Genomic DNA, 18,028 nt, shown 5'->3' with positions numbered 1-18,028 from the left:
TTTTTAACTTAGTGACATGTTTTGTGTTTGTTTTTCAGATTTTTGACTTGAAAACAATCATGCTTAAACTCTGAATAAAATAAATACATTTTATTTATTGAAGAGATGTTTTTCCCTGGGCTATTCATCAGATGTTTGTGTGCGTGTGTGTGTGTCCTCCTTAATTGTGTCTTCAACTGCATCATTGACTCCTCAGATCCTCACTGACTTTCTCTTTCCAGGAAGAGCATGTCAGCGGACATTCTTGTGTCCATCTGTGTTGTCTTTGAAATGTTCTTCATCTCAGCCAGTTTTGTTGTGTTCCTGATCCAGGAGCAGATCAGTAAAGGGAAACTCCTGCAGTTCATTAGCAGATTGTAACCTGTCATGTACTGGCTCTCCAATTCTGCATGGGATATGGTAAGAACACCTGTCTGCTGCTGCTTCCTAAATCTCCATCAGGGCTATGGATTGGATGAAAGAGCCTTTGTCTTTTCTAAAAGTGTTCTGGCTAATCTAAAGATGAATGAAAAAGGGAAAGACAGAAGCAGTTGTATATTTTCATGACACAGAGCTGATCTCATGCCACAGAGAAAATCTGTCTACACTGACTGCAACTAACATTACTATCACCTAATTTCCTAGACTTTTCAAAGAAACATTGAGGTAGAAGACTCTTAGTTAAAACTCAAAACCAATGCCTCTGACTTCTGATAGGTTTTAACCTCCAGAGTTAGTGTGTTCTTTGCCTTACTAGGAAACTTATTTGTCCTTTGAATCCTTGAGGACCAGATAAATGAGAGGTGAGTATGCTTCCTGCTTTTCCATTTTCCCTCAGACAGCTAATAATTTACTATGTTGTATTTGCAATATGTGTTAGAAACATAAATTCATATAGCTGTAAATATAGACTACCAGGAGAGCTTGGAAGTACCAAATCTAGTTTGAGAAGGCTGAAATACTCAAGTAAAATAAAAATGAACATTGTAAGAAAACCCTAGTATATCTGAGACAGTACTGAAGAAATTCTCCTTGTAGAGCTATTAGCATGCTATCTATTTGAGGTAAGTTAACATTTAAGTATATTTATTACTGTCTCATTACCTTATAGCAACACATTAGCTCCAGATCAGAGGATAAAAATATAAAACACAATAAAAAACGATCAGAATGTATTTGTAGGCATTTATTAGGGCAAACATTTCCATAACCATAAATATCTCATTATCACAAATAGATGTCCCAAGTATCTTTGTTAAATTGTGATTCAAAATGAAGTAAAAGTTAGTAAAATAAATTGTAAATGAAGACATTTTCAGCATATAAACCAATGAGTCTTTAAAAATTTTTCATATGAGGACCTATTAACATTATTTTCCACATATGTAATTAATTATTAATGTAAAACAAAATGAATAGAGATGATAATATACTTTTCCATAATAAACAGGTTTAATATTTTTATGAATCCCATTTGGTATTACAAAATAAGTTTTACTGGACAAAAACTTTTAAAATCTCAGAAAAATAGACATGAAAAGGTTGATAATATATATAAATAACTTAAAAATATCATAGGCATGGAAATGTAACATAATCATTTCAATATAAGGAAATGCTATAAAAGTAGAGGGCTGTAAACATAGAGAACAAGAGATATTCTGAAATAAATGAAAAATCAAGATCTTGAAGGAATGACAACTATTTTTAATATACGACAGATACTGAAATGCCAAACGGAAAATGAACAGAACTATTTCCTCAAGAGGTCATGACAATGGACAGAAGCAGCTTTTAAAAATGCAGAGGGCACAGCAAATTAACTTACCACCTCCTTCAAATAAAAATGAAAATCTCTTGGGAGAATTTAAGCACCATTAGCAGACACAACTTATAGCAGTTAATGCAATGCTTTGTATTTCAGAGGAAAATTATTTCAATGGGGAAAATGACGTAGGAATCAGAAGCATATTTTGCTGAGACTCAAGGAAGTTAACACTTTCCCGAACTGTAAAAAAAACATTTTATAATGTTGGAAAGTTATAAAGTTAAAAAGTGAATCAAATTTGTTGTACAAATAATTCATGCCTAGTGAAATAGCTTACCAGCTGCCACAACTCTGGGATCCTCATGAGACTGATGTCTCCCAGCTGCACGACTGTCTGCACTCTCATTCCACCAAAGAACATGAACTGCAGAAATAACCAAAAATAGATTCTAAAGACTATAGCATTACTACAATAAATACAGAAAAATTAATCAGAAACATTAAGTCTTATTCTTTAAATCAAAATAGTAAATATCAAAAAGGTAAAACTGAGTATGTTAGTGATAAGATTTCAGAGGGGTCAGTGATTTGGGAGGTAAATTTATAAATTACTTAATCAAACTTTTTATAGATGAAGAAACAGATGGTTGGAGAGAAAAAGTTAGTAAAACTACTAAAGACACAATTAAGTCTAGAACCAAGCCTGTGACTTCCTAATATATTTTAGTTTATTAAAAAAAGCAAGATTATATAAGAATTATATTTACTACTGGAAATTTGGATGATACAAAGAAGAAAATTAAAAGCATAATTTGAACCACCTAGAGAGAAACTCTATTGCTATTTAGTGCATTTCCTTTAAACAAATGAATAAAAAAATGCATATTTTCCATGGCAGTAATCTTAATTTTTAATGGCTATGTGAATTCCTCCTTATAGATATAACAACTTTTTATCCAAACTTCTTATTATTGACCAATCAGATTAATTCCAATATTTAAATTTTTTGAATTATGGAATGTTTTTGTGCATAATGTTTTACAAATTTTTAATAACTATAATATAGGACATGTTAGCTCTATAGGAAAATGCGGATAAAAAGAGAAAAAAGTAATCATTTCTATACCACCTAGGGAAAAAACCCACTTTTTTGCTGCATCTCTTTCCATATTTATGTATATATGTATCTATTTTTATGCATATATATTATACACACATAAACATACAAATTTATGGTTATATAAATACATGATGAAATGTACTTTTTTCTGGATTATATGTGTTATTACATAAAAAATGTTTTTTTGTAAATAATACTGATACAAACATCATTAGAGTAGCATCTACATGTATATCTGTAATGATAATGCTGATGACAACTCATACCAATATTTATTCATTGTTTACTATGTGCTAGACCTGGTTTTAAGCATTTTGCATGTATTAACTCATTTAGTCTTCATAAAATTTTATATAGTAGATTACTATTATCATCACTTTATGGATGAGGAAACTAAGGCACAATGAGGTTAAGTAACTTACCTAGGGTCACAAAGTTATAAGTGGTGAAGCTGGGATTCAAACCCAGGCAGTCTGGATCTGATTATTTTCTTAATATAAACTCCTAAAATTTAAATTGAGAGAACCAAAGAGTATATCTTATACATACACACTCATAAATATACAGTGTATATATTATACACTGTCCTCCAGAAATGAAGTATTGATTTATACTCAGCATATTACTATTCTCCTAGTACACTAAGAATAAATTTAAGATTAAAAAGTGTGTGTGCACACATATTTTCATTATTTTTTTTCTTATAAAAGTGATACATGTCCATTGTAGTAAATTAGAGACTTAAAAGACCTTTAATCTCATCATTTAAATATGACTATATATTTTATGTCCTTTCAAATTCCCTTCTTGTATAACTTAACACACCTACATATCCATGCTTATTTCCTTAACATTGGCAAAAACAATTTAAAAAATTAAGGCTTTTTGCCCAAGGCAGCCCCAACTTGCCTCTTAACACCAGGACCAAACCCTGCCCATAATAGACAAAGAGAGCCATTTCAGACAACTGGACTAAAGGCAGATGTGGCTCAGCCACAACAGTAAGGTGCATGCAACACATACAGAAGATACCCTTGAAGGGAAATTGCACTGCAGGGCACTACAGGACCTCTTCTTCATAAGGCCACTACTTGCAAAAGCAGGAGATGTAGCTTACTTTCCTAACACACAGAAACAGACACAGAGAGTTAGACAAAATGAAGGCATAGAAGAATATGTCTCAAATGAAAGAAGAGGACAAACTCACAGCAAGAGAGCTAAATGAAACAGATAAGCAATATGCCTGATAGAGAATTTAAAGTAATGATCAAAAATATACTCACTGGACTTGAGAAAAGAGTAGAGGATCTCCGTGAAACCCTCAAAAAAGAGAGAGAAAATATAAAAAAGAACCAGTGAAAGATGAAGAACTCAATAAGTGAAATTAAAAATACACTAGAGGGAAAAAATAGTAGATTAGAGGAAGCAGAAGAATGGATCAGTGATCTAAAAGACAGTAATGGAAAGCAATCAAGCTAAACAGGAGAAAGAAAAAAGATTAACAAAAATGCGAGAATAGGTTAAGGGAACTCAGCAATACCATCAAGTGTAATAACATTAACATTATAGGGATCCCAGAAGAAGAGAGATAAAAGGGGTAACACATTTATTTGAAGAACTAATAGCTGAAAACTTCCTAAATCTGGAGAGGGAAACAAATCTAGAGTCCTAACGCACAGAGAGCCCCCAACAATATCAACCCAAGGAGGTCCACACCAAGACACACAGTAATTAAAATGGCAAAAAAGTACTGATAAAGAGAAAAATGTAAAAGCATCAAAAGAAAAGAAAATAGTTACATATGAGAGAAACTCCATAAGGCTACCAGCTGATTTTTCAGCAGAAACTTTGCAGGCTAGAAAGGAGTGGCATGATATATTCAAAGTGCTGAAAGGAAAAAAACTGAAACCGAGAATACTCTATGCAGCAAGGCCATCATTCAGAATAGGAGAGATAAAGAGTTTCTCAGATAAACAAAAGTTAAAGGAGTTCATCAACCACTAAACCAGGCTTACAAGAAATATTAAAGGGGATTCTTTAAGTAGAAAAGAAAAACCAAAAGCAGGAGTAAGAAAATGAGGAAAGGAAAAAATTTCACAGGTGCATATAAACATAATAAAAGTAGATTAATCACTTATAAAACAGTACGGAGGTTAAAACACAAAGCAGTAAAATCAAGTATATCTATAAAAATCAGTCAAGAGATTAATAAAGGGATGTAAAGTATGACATACCTAAAACATAGAGGGGAGGGGAGTAAAAATTTAGTGTTTTTAGAATGGGTTCAAACTTAAGGGACCATCACCTTAATATAGACTGTTATATGCATAAATGTATATATAAACCTAATGGTGACCACAAATAAAAAAACTGGTAATAGATATGCAAAAAATATACAGAAAGGAATCCAGGTATATTACTAAAGAAAGCCATCAAACCACAAAAGAAGAGAGCAAGAGAAGAAAGGGACAGAGAATAACACCACAGAACAAGTAACAAAATGGCAATAAGTACAGACCTGTCAATAATTACTTTGAATGTAAATGGATGAAATGCTCCAATCAGGGTAACTGAATGGATAAAAGGGGAAGATATTTATATGCTGTTTACAGAGATTCATTTCAGACCAAAAGACACATGCAGATTGAAAGTGAAGAGATGGGAAAACATTTATCATGAGGATGAAAAGAAAACTGGGATAGTAATACTTGTATCAGGCAACACTGGAAGACATAAAGAAGAACATAATCATAAAGGGAACAATCCAACAAGAAGATATAAAACTTGTAAATACTTATGCAAATTACATGGGATTACCCAAATACATAAAGCAGCTATTAACAAACATAAAGGAAATAATCAGTAGTAATTCAATAATAGTAAAGGACTTTAACACCCCACTTACATCAATAGATAGATTACCCAAAGAGAAAATCAACATGTTAACAGTGGCTTTGAATGACACATTGGACCAGATTAACAGATACATTCGGAACCCCCCATCCTAAAAACAGTGGGATACACATTCTTTCAAGTGCACACGAAACATTCTCTGGAAGAGATCGTACGTTAGGCCACAAAACAAGTCTCAACAAATTAAAAAAAAAATACTAAAGTCATACCACGCATCTTTCCCAACCACAACACTAAGAAACTAGAAATCACAAGAAAAAATATGTAAAGACCACAAACACATGGAGGTTAAATAACATGCTACCAAACAATGAATGGGTCAACCAAGAAATCAAAGTGGAAGTAAAAAATACATGGAGGCAAATGAAGATGAAAACACAACAGTCCAAAATCTTTGGGATGTAGCAAAAGCTGTTCTAGGAGGGAAGTTTATAGTAATACAGGTCTACTCAAGAAGCAAGGAAAATGTCAAACTCCTGAACCTTACACCTAAAAGAGCTAGAAGAAAAAGAACAAACAAAACCCCCAAACAGTAGAAGTAAATACTAAAAATTAGAGCAGAAATAAATGAAATAGAACCACAAAAATAATAGAACTGATCAATGAAACCCAGAGCTAGTTCTTTGAAGAGAACAACAAATTTGATAAACTTTTACCCAGACTGTTCAAAAACAGAGAGAGAGAGAGAGAGAGAGAGAGAGAGAGGATCAAATAAACAAAATCAGAAATGAAAGGGGAGAAATAACCACCAAAAACACAGAAATAGAAAGGGTTAGTCAGAAAATATTATGAAAAATTATATGCTAACAAACTGGGCAACCTAGAAGAAATGGATAAAATCCTAGAAATATTAAGACTTCCCAAAAATGATTCAGGAAGAAACAAAATTTAAAGACTGTACAAGCAATGTAATTGAATCACTAATGAAAAAACTCCCAACAAACAGAAGTCCAGGACCAGATGGCTACACAGGTGAATTCTACTAAACATTTAAAGAAGAGTTAATGCCTATTATTCTCAAACTATTCCAAAAAGTAGAAGAGGAAAGAAAGCTTCCAAATTCATTCTATGAAGCCAGCATTACCCTGACACCAAAACTAGATAGACACTACAAAAAAGAGAACTATAGGCCAATATCTCTGATGAACATAGATGCAAAGATCTGTAACAAAATATGAGCAAACTGAATCCAACAATATATAAAGAAATCATTTACATTCATCAAGTAGGATTTATTCCTGAGATGCAAGCGTAGTTCAATATTTGCAAAGCAATCAACATGATACATCACATCAATAATGGAAAGGATAAAAACCATATGATCATTTCAGCAGATCTAGAAAATGCATTTGACAAGGACAACATCAATTCATGATAAAAACCCTCCTTAAAAAGTAGGTGTAGAGAGAACATACCTCAACATAATAGAGGCCATATATGAAAAACCCACAGCTAACATCATACTTGATGAAAAACAGAGCTTTTCCACTATGGTCAGGAACAAGACAAGAATGTCCACCAATTTTATTCAACATAGTACTGGAAGTCCTAGCTACAGCAATCAGACAAAGAAAAGAAATAGAAAGCATCTAAATTGGTAAAGAAGAAGCAAAACTTTCACTATTTGCAGATGACATGGTACTATATATAGAAAACCCTAAAGACTCCACCAAAAACTCCTGAAACTGAAAAATGAATTAAGTAAAGTTGCAGGATACAAAATCAATATACAGAAATCCATTTCATTTCTACACATAAAAAAGTAGCAAAAAGAGAAATTAAGAAAAATATCCCATTTACAATTGCATCAAAAATAATAAAATACATAGAATAAACTTAACCAAGGAGGTGAAAGACCTGTACTGTGAAAACTATAAAACACCAATGAAAGAAGTTGAAGATTATACAAACAAATGGAAGGATATCCCATGCTTATGGATTGGGAGAACGAATATTGTTAAAACATCCATACTACCCAAAGCAATCTGCAGATTTAATGCAATCCTATAAAAATACCAATAGCATTTTTCACAGAACTAGAACAAATAATCCTAAAGTTTGTATGGAACCACAAAAAATCCTGAATAGCAAAAGTAATCTTGAAGAAAAAAGAACAAAACTGGAGGCATCATAATCCCAGATTTACTAGAAATCTGTAGTAATGAAAACAGTATGGTACTGGCACAAAAACAGAAAATAGATCTATAGATCAGTGGAACAGAATACAGAGCCTAGAAATAAACCCACGATTATACTGTCAATTAATCTTTGACAAAAGAGGCAAAAAAAAAAAAAAAAAAAGACTTTTTAACAAATGGTATTGGGAAAACTGGATAGCTACATACAAAGAATGAAACTGGACGACTTTGTTTCACTATACATAAAAATAAACTCAAAATGGATTAAAGACCTAAATATGAGACCTGATACCATAAAAGGCCCAAGGGGAAAACACAGGCAGTAGTTTCTTTGACATTAGCCATAGCAACATCTTTCTTGATATGTCTCCTAAAGCAAGGGAAACAGCAAAAATAAACTATTGGGACTACATCAAAATAAAAGCTTCTAAATAGCAAAGGAAACCATCATCAATACTAAATACAACCTACTGAATGGAAGAATATATTTGCAAATGAAAAATCTGATAAAAGGTTAATATCCAAAATCTATAAAGAACCTATACAACTCAATACCCAAAAAACAAATAATCCAATTTAAAAATGGGTAGAAGGTATGAATAGACATTTCTCCAAAGAAGACACCCAGATGGCCAATGGACACATGAAAAGATGCTCAACATCATTCATCATCAGGGAAAAGCAAATCAAAACTACAATGAGATATCACCTCACATCTGTTAGAATGGCTAAAATCAAAAACAAAAGAAACAACAAGTGTTGGCAAGGATGTGGAGAAAAAGGAACCATCATGGACCATTTGTAGGAATGCATATTGGTGCAGCCACTGTGGAAACAGTATAAAGGTTCCTCAAAAAATTAAAAATAGAATTACCATAGGATACAATAATTCCACTACTGGATATTTACCCAAAGAATATGAAAGCATGAATTTGAAAAGGTTTATGCACCCCATGTTTATTGCAGCATAAATTACATAGTCAAGATATGGAAGCAGCAGACCAAGTGTCCATTGATAGATGAATGGATAAAGAAGATGTGGTATGTATATACAATGGAATATTACTCAGCCATAAAAGGAATGAGATCTTGTCATTTGCAAACATATGGATGGATCTAGAGGGTATAATGCTATGTGAAATAAGTTAATCAGAGAAAAACAAATACCACATGATTTCACTCATAGTGGAATTTAAGAAAACAAATGAACAAAGAAAAAAAGTGATGAAAAACAAATTCTTAAATATAGAGAACTGGTGGTTGCCAGAGAGAAAGTGGGTAGAGGGATGGGTGAAATAGGTGAAGTGGATTAAGAGTACACTTATCATGATGAGTTCTGAGTAACGCACAGGATTGTTGAATCACTATATTATACACCTGAAACTAATATAACACTGTATGTTACTTATACTGGAATAAAATAATGTCAAAGAACCAAGCCTTTTTATTTATGTTGCCAGGTTTTTTTGAGGGAAGATGAAGTAGTTACAAATCCTACAAGTAGAACTCATTTTTTTCTGACCTAGGTTATACTCTACCTGTATAATGTATCTTTATTAGGTAAAAACTGGCATCTTATGAGGTGCCTAGGTAGCTCAGTTGGTTAAGTATCCAACTTCTGCTCAGGTTATGGTCTCACGGTTCGTGGGTTTGAGCCCCACATTGGGCTCTGTGCTGACAGCTCGGAGCCTGGAGTCTACTTCAAAAAAGAATTAAAGCATCTTATTTTGTTTTTTTTTTTGTTTGTTTGTTTGTTTTTAAACTTTTTCTTTTCAACGTTTATTCATTTTTGGGACAGAGAGAGACAGAGCATGAACGGGGGAGGGGCAGAGAGAGAGGGAGACACAGAATCGGAAACAGGCTCCAGGCTCTGAGCCATCAGCCCAGAGCCTGACGCGGGGCTCGAACTCACGGACCGCGAGATCGTGACCTGGCTGAAGTCGGACGCTTAACCGACTGCGCCACCCAGGCGCCCCCATCTTATTTTGTTTTAATCTGCATCTTCTTTAATATATTTTTAGGAGTCATCTGTGTCTACCTTTGCAGAATATTTATTTTTTGCTCTTGGATTTCATTTAAGGTGTTTTGGGAGGAACTAAGTTTGAGCTTTGTATAATAAAATCATCAATTTATTCTTTTTTTCCTTCATAGTTTCTTCATTTGCTTTTTGGCTTAGAAATACTGTTTCTATACATGCCATTAAATAAATTTATCTGTATTTTGTTTTATTAGTTGTATGAATTCATCAGTTTGCCACAAGAAAACTCTCTGAAATTCTGACTGGAATATCTTTTGACTTTAAACATTAAATATCCCAAATAGACATTTTATTGAATAAATTAATAAATCATTTACTTATATCTTATATATACTATAAATATATCTAAGTGGTGGAAATGGGTAATTTTTTTTCTTTGGGCTTGTCTATGTTTTTAATATTTATAATAACTACATAGTACTTTTTCACCCAGAAATAATCTCTACCCCAAGTAATGTTATTTAAAAAAAAATCACAAAAAGCAGACTTCCAGTTATAAGATATTAAATAAGTTTTGGGGATGTAATACACAACATGATGACTATAGGTAACACTTCTGTATTGTATATTTGAAAGCTGATAATAGAGTATATCTTAAAAGTTGTCATCAGAAGGAAAAACAATTTGTAACTGAGGTGATGGATGTTAACTAAACATACTGTGGTGACCATTTCACAATATATACAGATAACAGATCATTAAACTTGTAACATGTTATATCAATTATATCTCAATAAAACTGGGAAAAAAGGAAAAATCATTAAAAGTACATTCAGAGGAAAATAACATAACAGAAATAGGTAACTTTTTCAGGTTCCTTTCAATTTTTAAAATTTTATCATTTTGATGTATCAGGGAAAAGAGCAGTTCTGTATTTGAAAAAAAAAAAAAAACTTTGTATGGTGAATAACATTCCAAATAAATGTAAAACAGGTTTGCTCTACCCTTAAATTTACAAAAAGCTAAAAACTGGGCAATAAAAAATGAAATATAGTCCACAATGAGAACAGAGACAAATTGACCAAAGGAACTTAATGTGGATCACCAATATATTTTGCAATTTCATGGAAGAAATGGACAACTGTACCTCTGTTGAGTACTCCATATTCTGCATGGAACACTCCAACTAGTTTTGTGTAGCCTCGATTGACATGCGTATGAACTGCCCTTTTAAATGGGTCACCCCACAGAGCTGGCCCACCAGGTTTCATCTGAAATGTAGCTAGTTCATAGACTCCTAGAATAGGGAGAAAAATAATTATTTTATAGAACATACTCAAGAAATTTCTAATCATGTTTAGTTTGGTTCCAGTGCAAGGATAACTACACAAATAGATTTTGAGGATCATACCCATATACATGTTCATGTAGACATAATTTATTAATAATTTGCATTGTTTTTCTTTGCTTTTATGTTTAGTCAGTCTTGGTCCCACTTAAAGGGTCAGTCGTTAAACTTAGTATACAGAACAAACCAAAATGGATGGACTCTACAGGTAAGGTATTATCTAAGCTATTTTCAATCTACAGAAATTGTCAATAAAAGTGAAAATTTATAATGGAATAGGATATTTCTAGTTGTCTAAGTCTGTACTTTATAAAGTAAATGAAAAAGGAAGTATTTCTAGTCTCTTATAGTTCCATTTTTCTTTCCAATTTTCACTACTTTTCTCTTTATATAAGTTCCCCTTATAGGATTCCTTTTCTTAACAGGAGCAGCAAGCAAGTAATGAGCCTGAAGTGATTGTCTTAGAATTCTGAGGAAAAAAATAATTCTAAAGGAGATGGTTTTACTATTCCCAAATATCCAGGTAAATACTTGAAAAGCATTTTACTTTCTTGATGGAAATATGGACTGTGTGAAGGGAAGGAAACCAGGGGACAAGTAGATTTGAGAAGTAAAAGAAAAACATGCAAAAGTTCCTGAAGAATCATGAATAACATAGAGGAAAAGAATCAAACAAGATCTGATACTTTCTGAGAAGCCAACCAGTTCATTCAGTTAGTGCTGGGCTGAGGGGGAGCTAAAAGGCTAAGTTTCTAAATAAGATTTTTCAAATCTTTTGTAATCTAAAATGCATTGCAAAGTTAGGAATAATGGGGGAAATAAAATAACATTTAAATTAGTTTATGCTTTTGCTAATCTGACCTTTGTTTAAAACTGGATTGAGGTAATAATTTCTTTAAGTCAGCAAGAAGTGAAATCAGCAAGAAGACAAATCTTTAGGAATTATTTTCAAACTGAGAAATAAGAAAGAGGAAGACATAAAAGTTAGACTACAGTAATGCAGCTTGGCAATTTCAGTTAATTCATTCCCCTAGTCCATTTTATAAACAAACATGTACTTAGATTAGTTGTAATCTATGGAAAAATACTTTTATATTTAAAAAGTTACATTATTTTAAAATTATGACAAAGTATCACATACTATCCCTTACCTACCCACAGATGTGTTCCCTGCTCCCTAGGCCCAACTTCTCAACCTTTAGTGACCATGTCAACTTTTTCTATAATACAGCTAAGCTTTAAGAATCAATAAGATACAAACATGGAAAAATACTTCATTATTTTAATGCTTATTTTTAAAAGGATAAGCTAAGAGCACCAATTTATTTTTATCTGAACAATCACATATATTCCTATATTAAACAAAGTATTAACTTCATTTCTTTTCTAGTAGAACTTGAGTTTTTATAGTTTAAAATCTAATATTTTCTCCATCAGAATTCAAAGTGACAAAAAGGGGAGGACTTACCTTCTTTTGGAGGCTTTTCTAATTTGCACCATGGCACCAGATACGTAATCTCACTCTCTTGTTTATCAATAAGAGCCAAATTTGGAATGAGGTATTGTTCTTGCCATTCCTTATCTTTGGCCAATGCTTTCCGAACTTCAGTTCGATGAGCAAAATTATCTACGGGGAAAAAAAGGAGAAAGAAAAACAAAAATTACTGATTTAAATCACCTGTGCTGTTTCTGGGTTTTATTCAGTTCACCAAGTGTTCATTAAAGCTACATAAGCATACTGTATTATCACTCGAGATGCATATAGATGTGGCATTTGTCCCCAAGGTGCTCATGGTCTGGGAGTAGAAATGTAAACAACTAATGATAATATCATACATTGGGCTTAGCCTCTTACTGCTTAGTAGGTATTTGTGTGACTTAGGTTATTAAATCTTTCTGTGCCTGTGTTTTACTCTGTAAAATAGGGATAATGATTTGGATCTCCCTCTGGGGGTAAGATTAAATGAATTAGTACGTGAAAGGACCTTACAACAGCGTTTGGCACCGAGTCAGAACTCAATATACATTAACTGTTCTTATTAAATTAATGAGGCATTTAAATTATAGTGGTAGATTCGAAAAAGAGTATATTTCTGTGATGGTGGTGGTGGTGGTAATGGGTATTAGGTCAAGATACACCTTGAATTAAATTGAACATAAATGAAATTAAGATGTACTTTGACATCAACAGCTGCTTTGAATCAACAGCTTCCAAAGAAATAGTGCTGATTTTCTGTCATCCATCCTTTTTACTCAGTGCCATTATATGGGCCTAGTACTATATTTACCTAACAAAGCCTCATAAGACTAATGGTAAAAGTAATTTTCTATGGTTTATGCTGTGGATAAGGAATAACATCTATCTTAGAGCTTAAGTAAGTATTATCAGGACTTTACTAGTTGTTGTTGCTTTTTTTTAATGGGACACAATTCAACTGGTGGTACATTAAAGCATAAATTTTTAATGGGGTTTGTTTTACAATTGGGAAAACCCCTAAACTATGGCCATATTTAGGAAGAACACTTTTCATATGAAAGTATTTTATGACCATTAACTTTGGACACTAATAACCAAAATACTAAATGAAATTACTAAAAGTTTTTGGATATCATGATGTACTAGGGGAGTTCAGAAAAATTAGGCAATGGAGTAACAAACATTCTGGGGTTTCCAGTAACCATACTCCTTCCTCTATTAGACCAGGGGTAGATCAGCTTCAGTATGGGAAGAACTCTCTCTAATTCCTTTTCCTTTACCTCCATAGAGGAGTATAAGGACAGTACATTTCTTGAAACTCTGGGGTGCAGAAATAAAACAAAAGGGTCTGAAACATAGCGATTTATTATATCTTACAGATGAGTGAGGGCTTCAAAGTTTCCTATTAACTTCTATTTCCCTAAAGCCCCTAGACATTTGAATGATTTCTGTTAAAACACTATCCAGCTATAGCTTCAATAATAATAATAAAAGCAATCCTACTTTTCTTTTATGATCTCAACTGCTTGGGTTCTTGCAGTCATTGCTGTAAATTTTTCATAAACCATCTTTACAATAAGCTATTCTTAACTTTTCCTAAGAATTAAAGTGTGGTTCATAATTTAATGACTTGAAATCTGAGATGCCATTTTCTCAATATCACATTCCCATATGCTATTAAAAGGTTCTAGCAGTGGGCTATTGGAGGTATACCAGTGGGAGGTGAAATCACTGAATTTATTTTTTGGTACTGCTATTTATAAGTTTTACTTCACCTGTATGTATTTATGGTACTACAGATCCAAGAACTAAGTCTCATGTAACATCTAACAGAATGAAAATCTGTACTGAATACTTAAGCTGATGACTCATACCATACTTCCAAATATGAAACACTTTATTCATTGTTCCTCCAAATTCTACACTCCAGTATCCAACCAGTTCAGAGTGAGCTGTCCGAAGACGAATGTTTTTCTTAGTATTTTCCAGGAACTGATTCATCTTTGAGGGCTTAAGATAATAGGTACGAAATTCATAGAATGTTCCATCGTATTGTCTGGGGCCTGTAGCAAGAGATGAGCAAACCTGGAGAAAAATAAGGCAAACTTAAATAAATTGGGAAGGTAGGGTTTATAATATTGTATTACAACCAAACCTAAGTCTGGAAACAAGGGACACTCAGTAGACACAATCTACACTCCTGTTGTCCTCTCTCCATAGACTTGTTTAGAGAAGTTATCAGTAAAGAAAACAACTTTTAAGAAAAAATATAATTTATTGTCAAATTCGTTTCTATACAAGAAGACTACTATTAAGTATTCCAAATATATAGCTACTATTTCCTTTACCTCTAGGTACCTCTTTTTCATGAGAAGTTTCTCCTAAGAAGCCCCTGGGGCAATTTCTTTACCCCCAAACTACAACTAGGATCCTGGTAAGTTTTGCAAATAGTTTATTATCCCTTATTTAGCAAATACTCCATCTTTAGTCAATAGTATATGTATGTGTTAGAGTTACACATTTAAAACAATTTTATAAAATATACATGTATTTTGACTGGCACAATGGGAATGTATTTACTAGCAGAAAATTCATTTTTTTTAGGTTCTTAAAACAATGGAAATTTCTGGTCAGGTCAAAGTATTTCCTAAATCCAATGAAGTAAACCACTGGTCCAAAAATAGGGCAGGAATTTAATTGTATTAGGAAACTATAAGCTATTCAATTACATTGTAATATAGTGATAGAATGTGTAAATGCTAGAAAAAGGAAAAAAATTGATGAGTCACAATTATGTGAGTCCTTATGTTTTTAGTTACAGATGCAATCTGAAGAAGGTTATTTAACCCACCCAGTTATACTATGTTGTTGGAAATACTTTTTAAGAGCCATTGATTCCTTTTGTAATATTCATATACTATGTAAATTTCTGATTTGGTTCTCTGAGTGAACCAAACTTTCAGTGGGAAATGCTTTGCCAGAAATTATCCCTGTGTATAGGTATGTGTGTTTATGTATACACACACACACACACACACACACACAAATTGATGCATATTAACACAGATATACTCATACAGAATTCCAGTTTACAAATCCATCTTACCTAAGTTTGGTTAGCATGTGCATATTTCCTGAAGCTGATTATACCAGAATAATCTATCACAACAGTTTTGATACGTACAAAGCTGTGGCTGAATTTTGGGCTTATGCTGACCAGCTGGTACAACAATCAAAAGCAGTAGGCTTCTTGCTCTGACATGTGTGTGTATATATATATATACACATATATATACAAACATATATATATACACACACACATATGTAAATGTATATGTACACACATATATATATGTGTATATAAGTTTTACTTCACCTGTATTTATGGTAATACAGATATGTATATATGTATACATATTTGTATAATTGTATAAAAATATATTTGTATACAAATATGGGTACAAAGCATATGTATATGTATACAAAGCACATATATGTATATATGTTTACAAAACACAATAGTGTTATGTATTTTGCTGCTGTATTGTGTATAAGGCTGAATTGAGCTCATCCCATTCATGTCTATGATGAGTTATAATCTTATTGTCTGACTGGGATGCCATCAAAAACAATTGCAGTTGCCCCTATGTTTAGCTGACATTCTTTTTGTCCCATTTTACCAAATAACAAAATACTACACAAATGAAAACTGCCTAATATTTATCACTTAAAAATATAAATAAAATATAAATATATCAAAATGGGTCAATGGGGTTCTTGTGACAATTGATTTTAAGTTGTTTTTCAGGGAATTTGTATGCGTAGAACAAAATAAGTGATAACAGGCACATATATTTATTGTCTTTTGCAAAAGAGTACAATAGGAAAGCTCAGGGAGAAGTTAACAGCAATGAAGCAATGAGAGGGGTGTGTATGGGAAGGGGTGAGGTGATTTTTGTTGAGGGACACTAGAACAGTATAACCAGAACACAAGGCCACTATGCTAAGGAAGGAAACATGAGTGCTCTAGGCTCCCTTGTCTCCAAATAAGGGCTCATTTTCAGCAGCACTGATTTCCAATTCACTTAGAACAATTGGTCGACATCTAAAAATAAAGTTGTAAGGAATAACTAACTGTTGGCCCTGCCCCAGAAAAGTGAGAATCAGGTTAAAGACTATTGCTAATCTTAGGTGGATGGGCCATTATTGGTTCCTCTTCAGCCTTCACCAGGAAGTCAGTCTCTAGAGTAGGTTAATCCCCATCCCATCCTACTCCTTTGAGAAAGAAGTACAAACTTAAATATCAAAAGGAAAAAAAATCTGCAGATTGACAGAATAGGCCAGTTCCCGACAGTTAAGGCTGAATCACCAAAATCTATTGTGCATGTTTCTCATCCAACGTTACGACGTTTGTTCTGAGGTTCCTCGCCCTGCCTGCCTTGGACACCACCCACTCGACACAGTGGGAGGCTGGGCTGGATGCTCCACCACCCGCACCCTGGGCCTCCTTTTCAAGTTCTCCGCAAAACGCTCGTTAAGTTGTGTACATTTCGAAGAGGCCAATTCTAACACCAGCCACAGGTTGACCTATTTCTCCTCTACCTTCTGTCTGGAGGGGGCGGTGGCTTGTCAAACGACAAATAAATAGGAAAGGCTCGATCAGCAAGCACCAGGCACGGGCCCCAACGTGGGGAACGCAGGGGGCTGGGCAGCAAAAATGCAGCAGCCAGAGCTTCAGGAGTGTCCTCAGCACTTAGGCCAGAAAAACCCTGTTCGCGGCTGCTCACGAGTTGGCCTGTAGACCACACTGGCCAGCGGACCTTCCCAGAGCCGCGCCCCCTTCCTCTCGCGCGTCCTGGGATACCCCGCCTCCGGGGTCTGGAACTGGCACCAGAACTTCCGCGGCAGCACCACGCTTTCATCTGCATAGAGAACCAGCTGAGCGCATGCGCAGCACTCGCAAGTCTGGTCACGGGAGCGCTTGCGCGGGACCTCGAGCTCCTCGCTGACGTCCCGCCCCTCCCCCAAGGCACGGCTTGAGCACGTCTCCGCGGCCGGTACCTGAGGCGCGAGCGTACGCGCAGCCAGAGCTCTAGTCAGGCCGCTTCGGAGGACGAGCATGGTGCGGCTGCGAGCGCTGGGAGGGCCAGCCAGCCAGTATTCTGTCTTCGGTTCCTCCTAGTAGGGCTAACCCGCCTGGAAAAGAGCAGCGACCGAGCTACTGGCGGACGCAGGCTGGGGCGGGACTCCTCGGCGGCAGCTCCGCCTCTGGTGCCGGGAGGCGCGGCGGCACCGCCCGGTTGGCTG

The 18,028-nt window shown here is 34.4% G+C and overlaps 2 protein-coding genes across 3 annotated transcripts in view; one reads left to right on the top strand and one right to left on the bottom strand.

Moving 5' to 3' along the window:
* Window positions 1–1,150: 1,150 nt before the first annotated feature.
* Window positions 1,151–17,989, bottom strand: NIPSNAP3A (nipsnap homolog 3A). Of its 2 annotated transcripts, XR_006710015.1 has the most exons (7): window positions 17,783–17,962; window positions 14,596–14,806; window positions 12,713–12,871; window positions 11,044–11,193; window positions 3,290–3,371; window positions 2,085–2,171; window positions 1,874–1,987 (listed from the first exon to the last, which is right to left on the bottom strand). XR_006710015.1 is itself a non-coding variant. In XM_045468385.1 (6 exons), exons 1-6 carry the CDS (start codon window positions 17,840–17,842, stop codon window positions 1,911–1,913), a joined length of 744 nt encoding a protein of 247 aa, XP_045324341.1. In that variant the 5' UTR covers window positions 17,843–17,989; the 3' UTR covers window positions 1,151–1,910. The 2 variants fall into 2 exon arrangements, 1 of the variants encoding a protein (XP_045324341.1); XM_045468385.1 differs by lacking the exon at window positions 3,290–3,371 and having other exon boundaries at window positions 1,151–1,987; window positions 17,783–17,989.
* The window catches only part of LOC123592936 (olfactory receptor 13C3), a 331,436-nt gene continuing 328,369 nt past the window's right edge, over window positions 14,962–18,028 (top strand). Inside the window, exon 1 of the mRNA XM_045468376.1 lies at window positions 14,962–15,155. The gene's annotated coding sequence lies outside the window, so the exon portion shown is untranslated. The remainder of the gene's footprint in view (window positions 15,156–18,028) is intronic.

This window comes from Leopardus geoffroyi, chromosome D4 (assembly GCF_018350155.1).
Source record: "Leopardus geoffroyi isolate Oge1 chromosome D4, O.geoffroyi_Oge1_pat1.0, whole genome shotgun sequence".
Lineage (NCBI taxonomy): Eukaryota > Metazoa > Chordata > Mammalia > Carnivora > Felidae > Leopardus > Leopardus geoffroyi.
The sequence above is the reverse complement of the archived record's forward strand: the minus strand, read 5'-3'. Positions and strand labels throughout refer to the sequence as shown.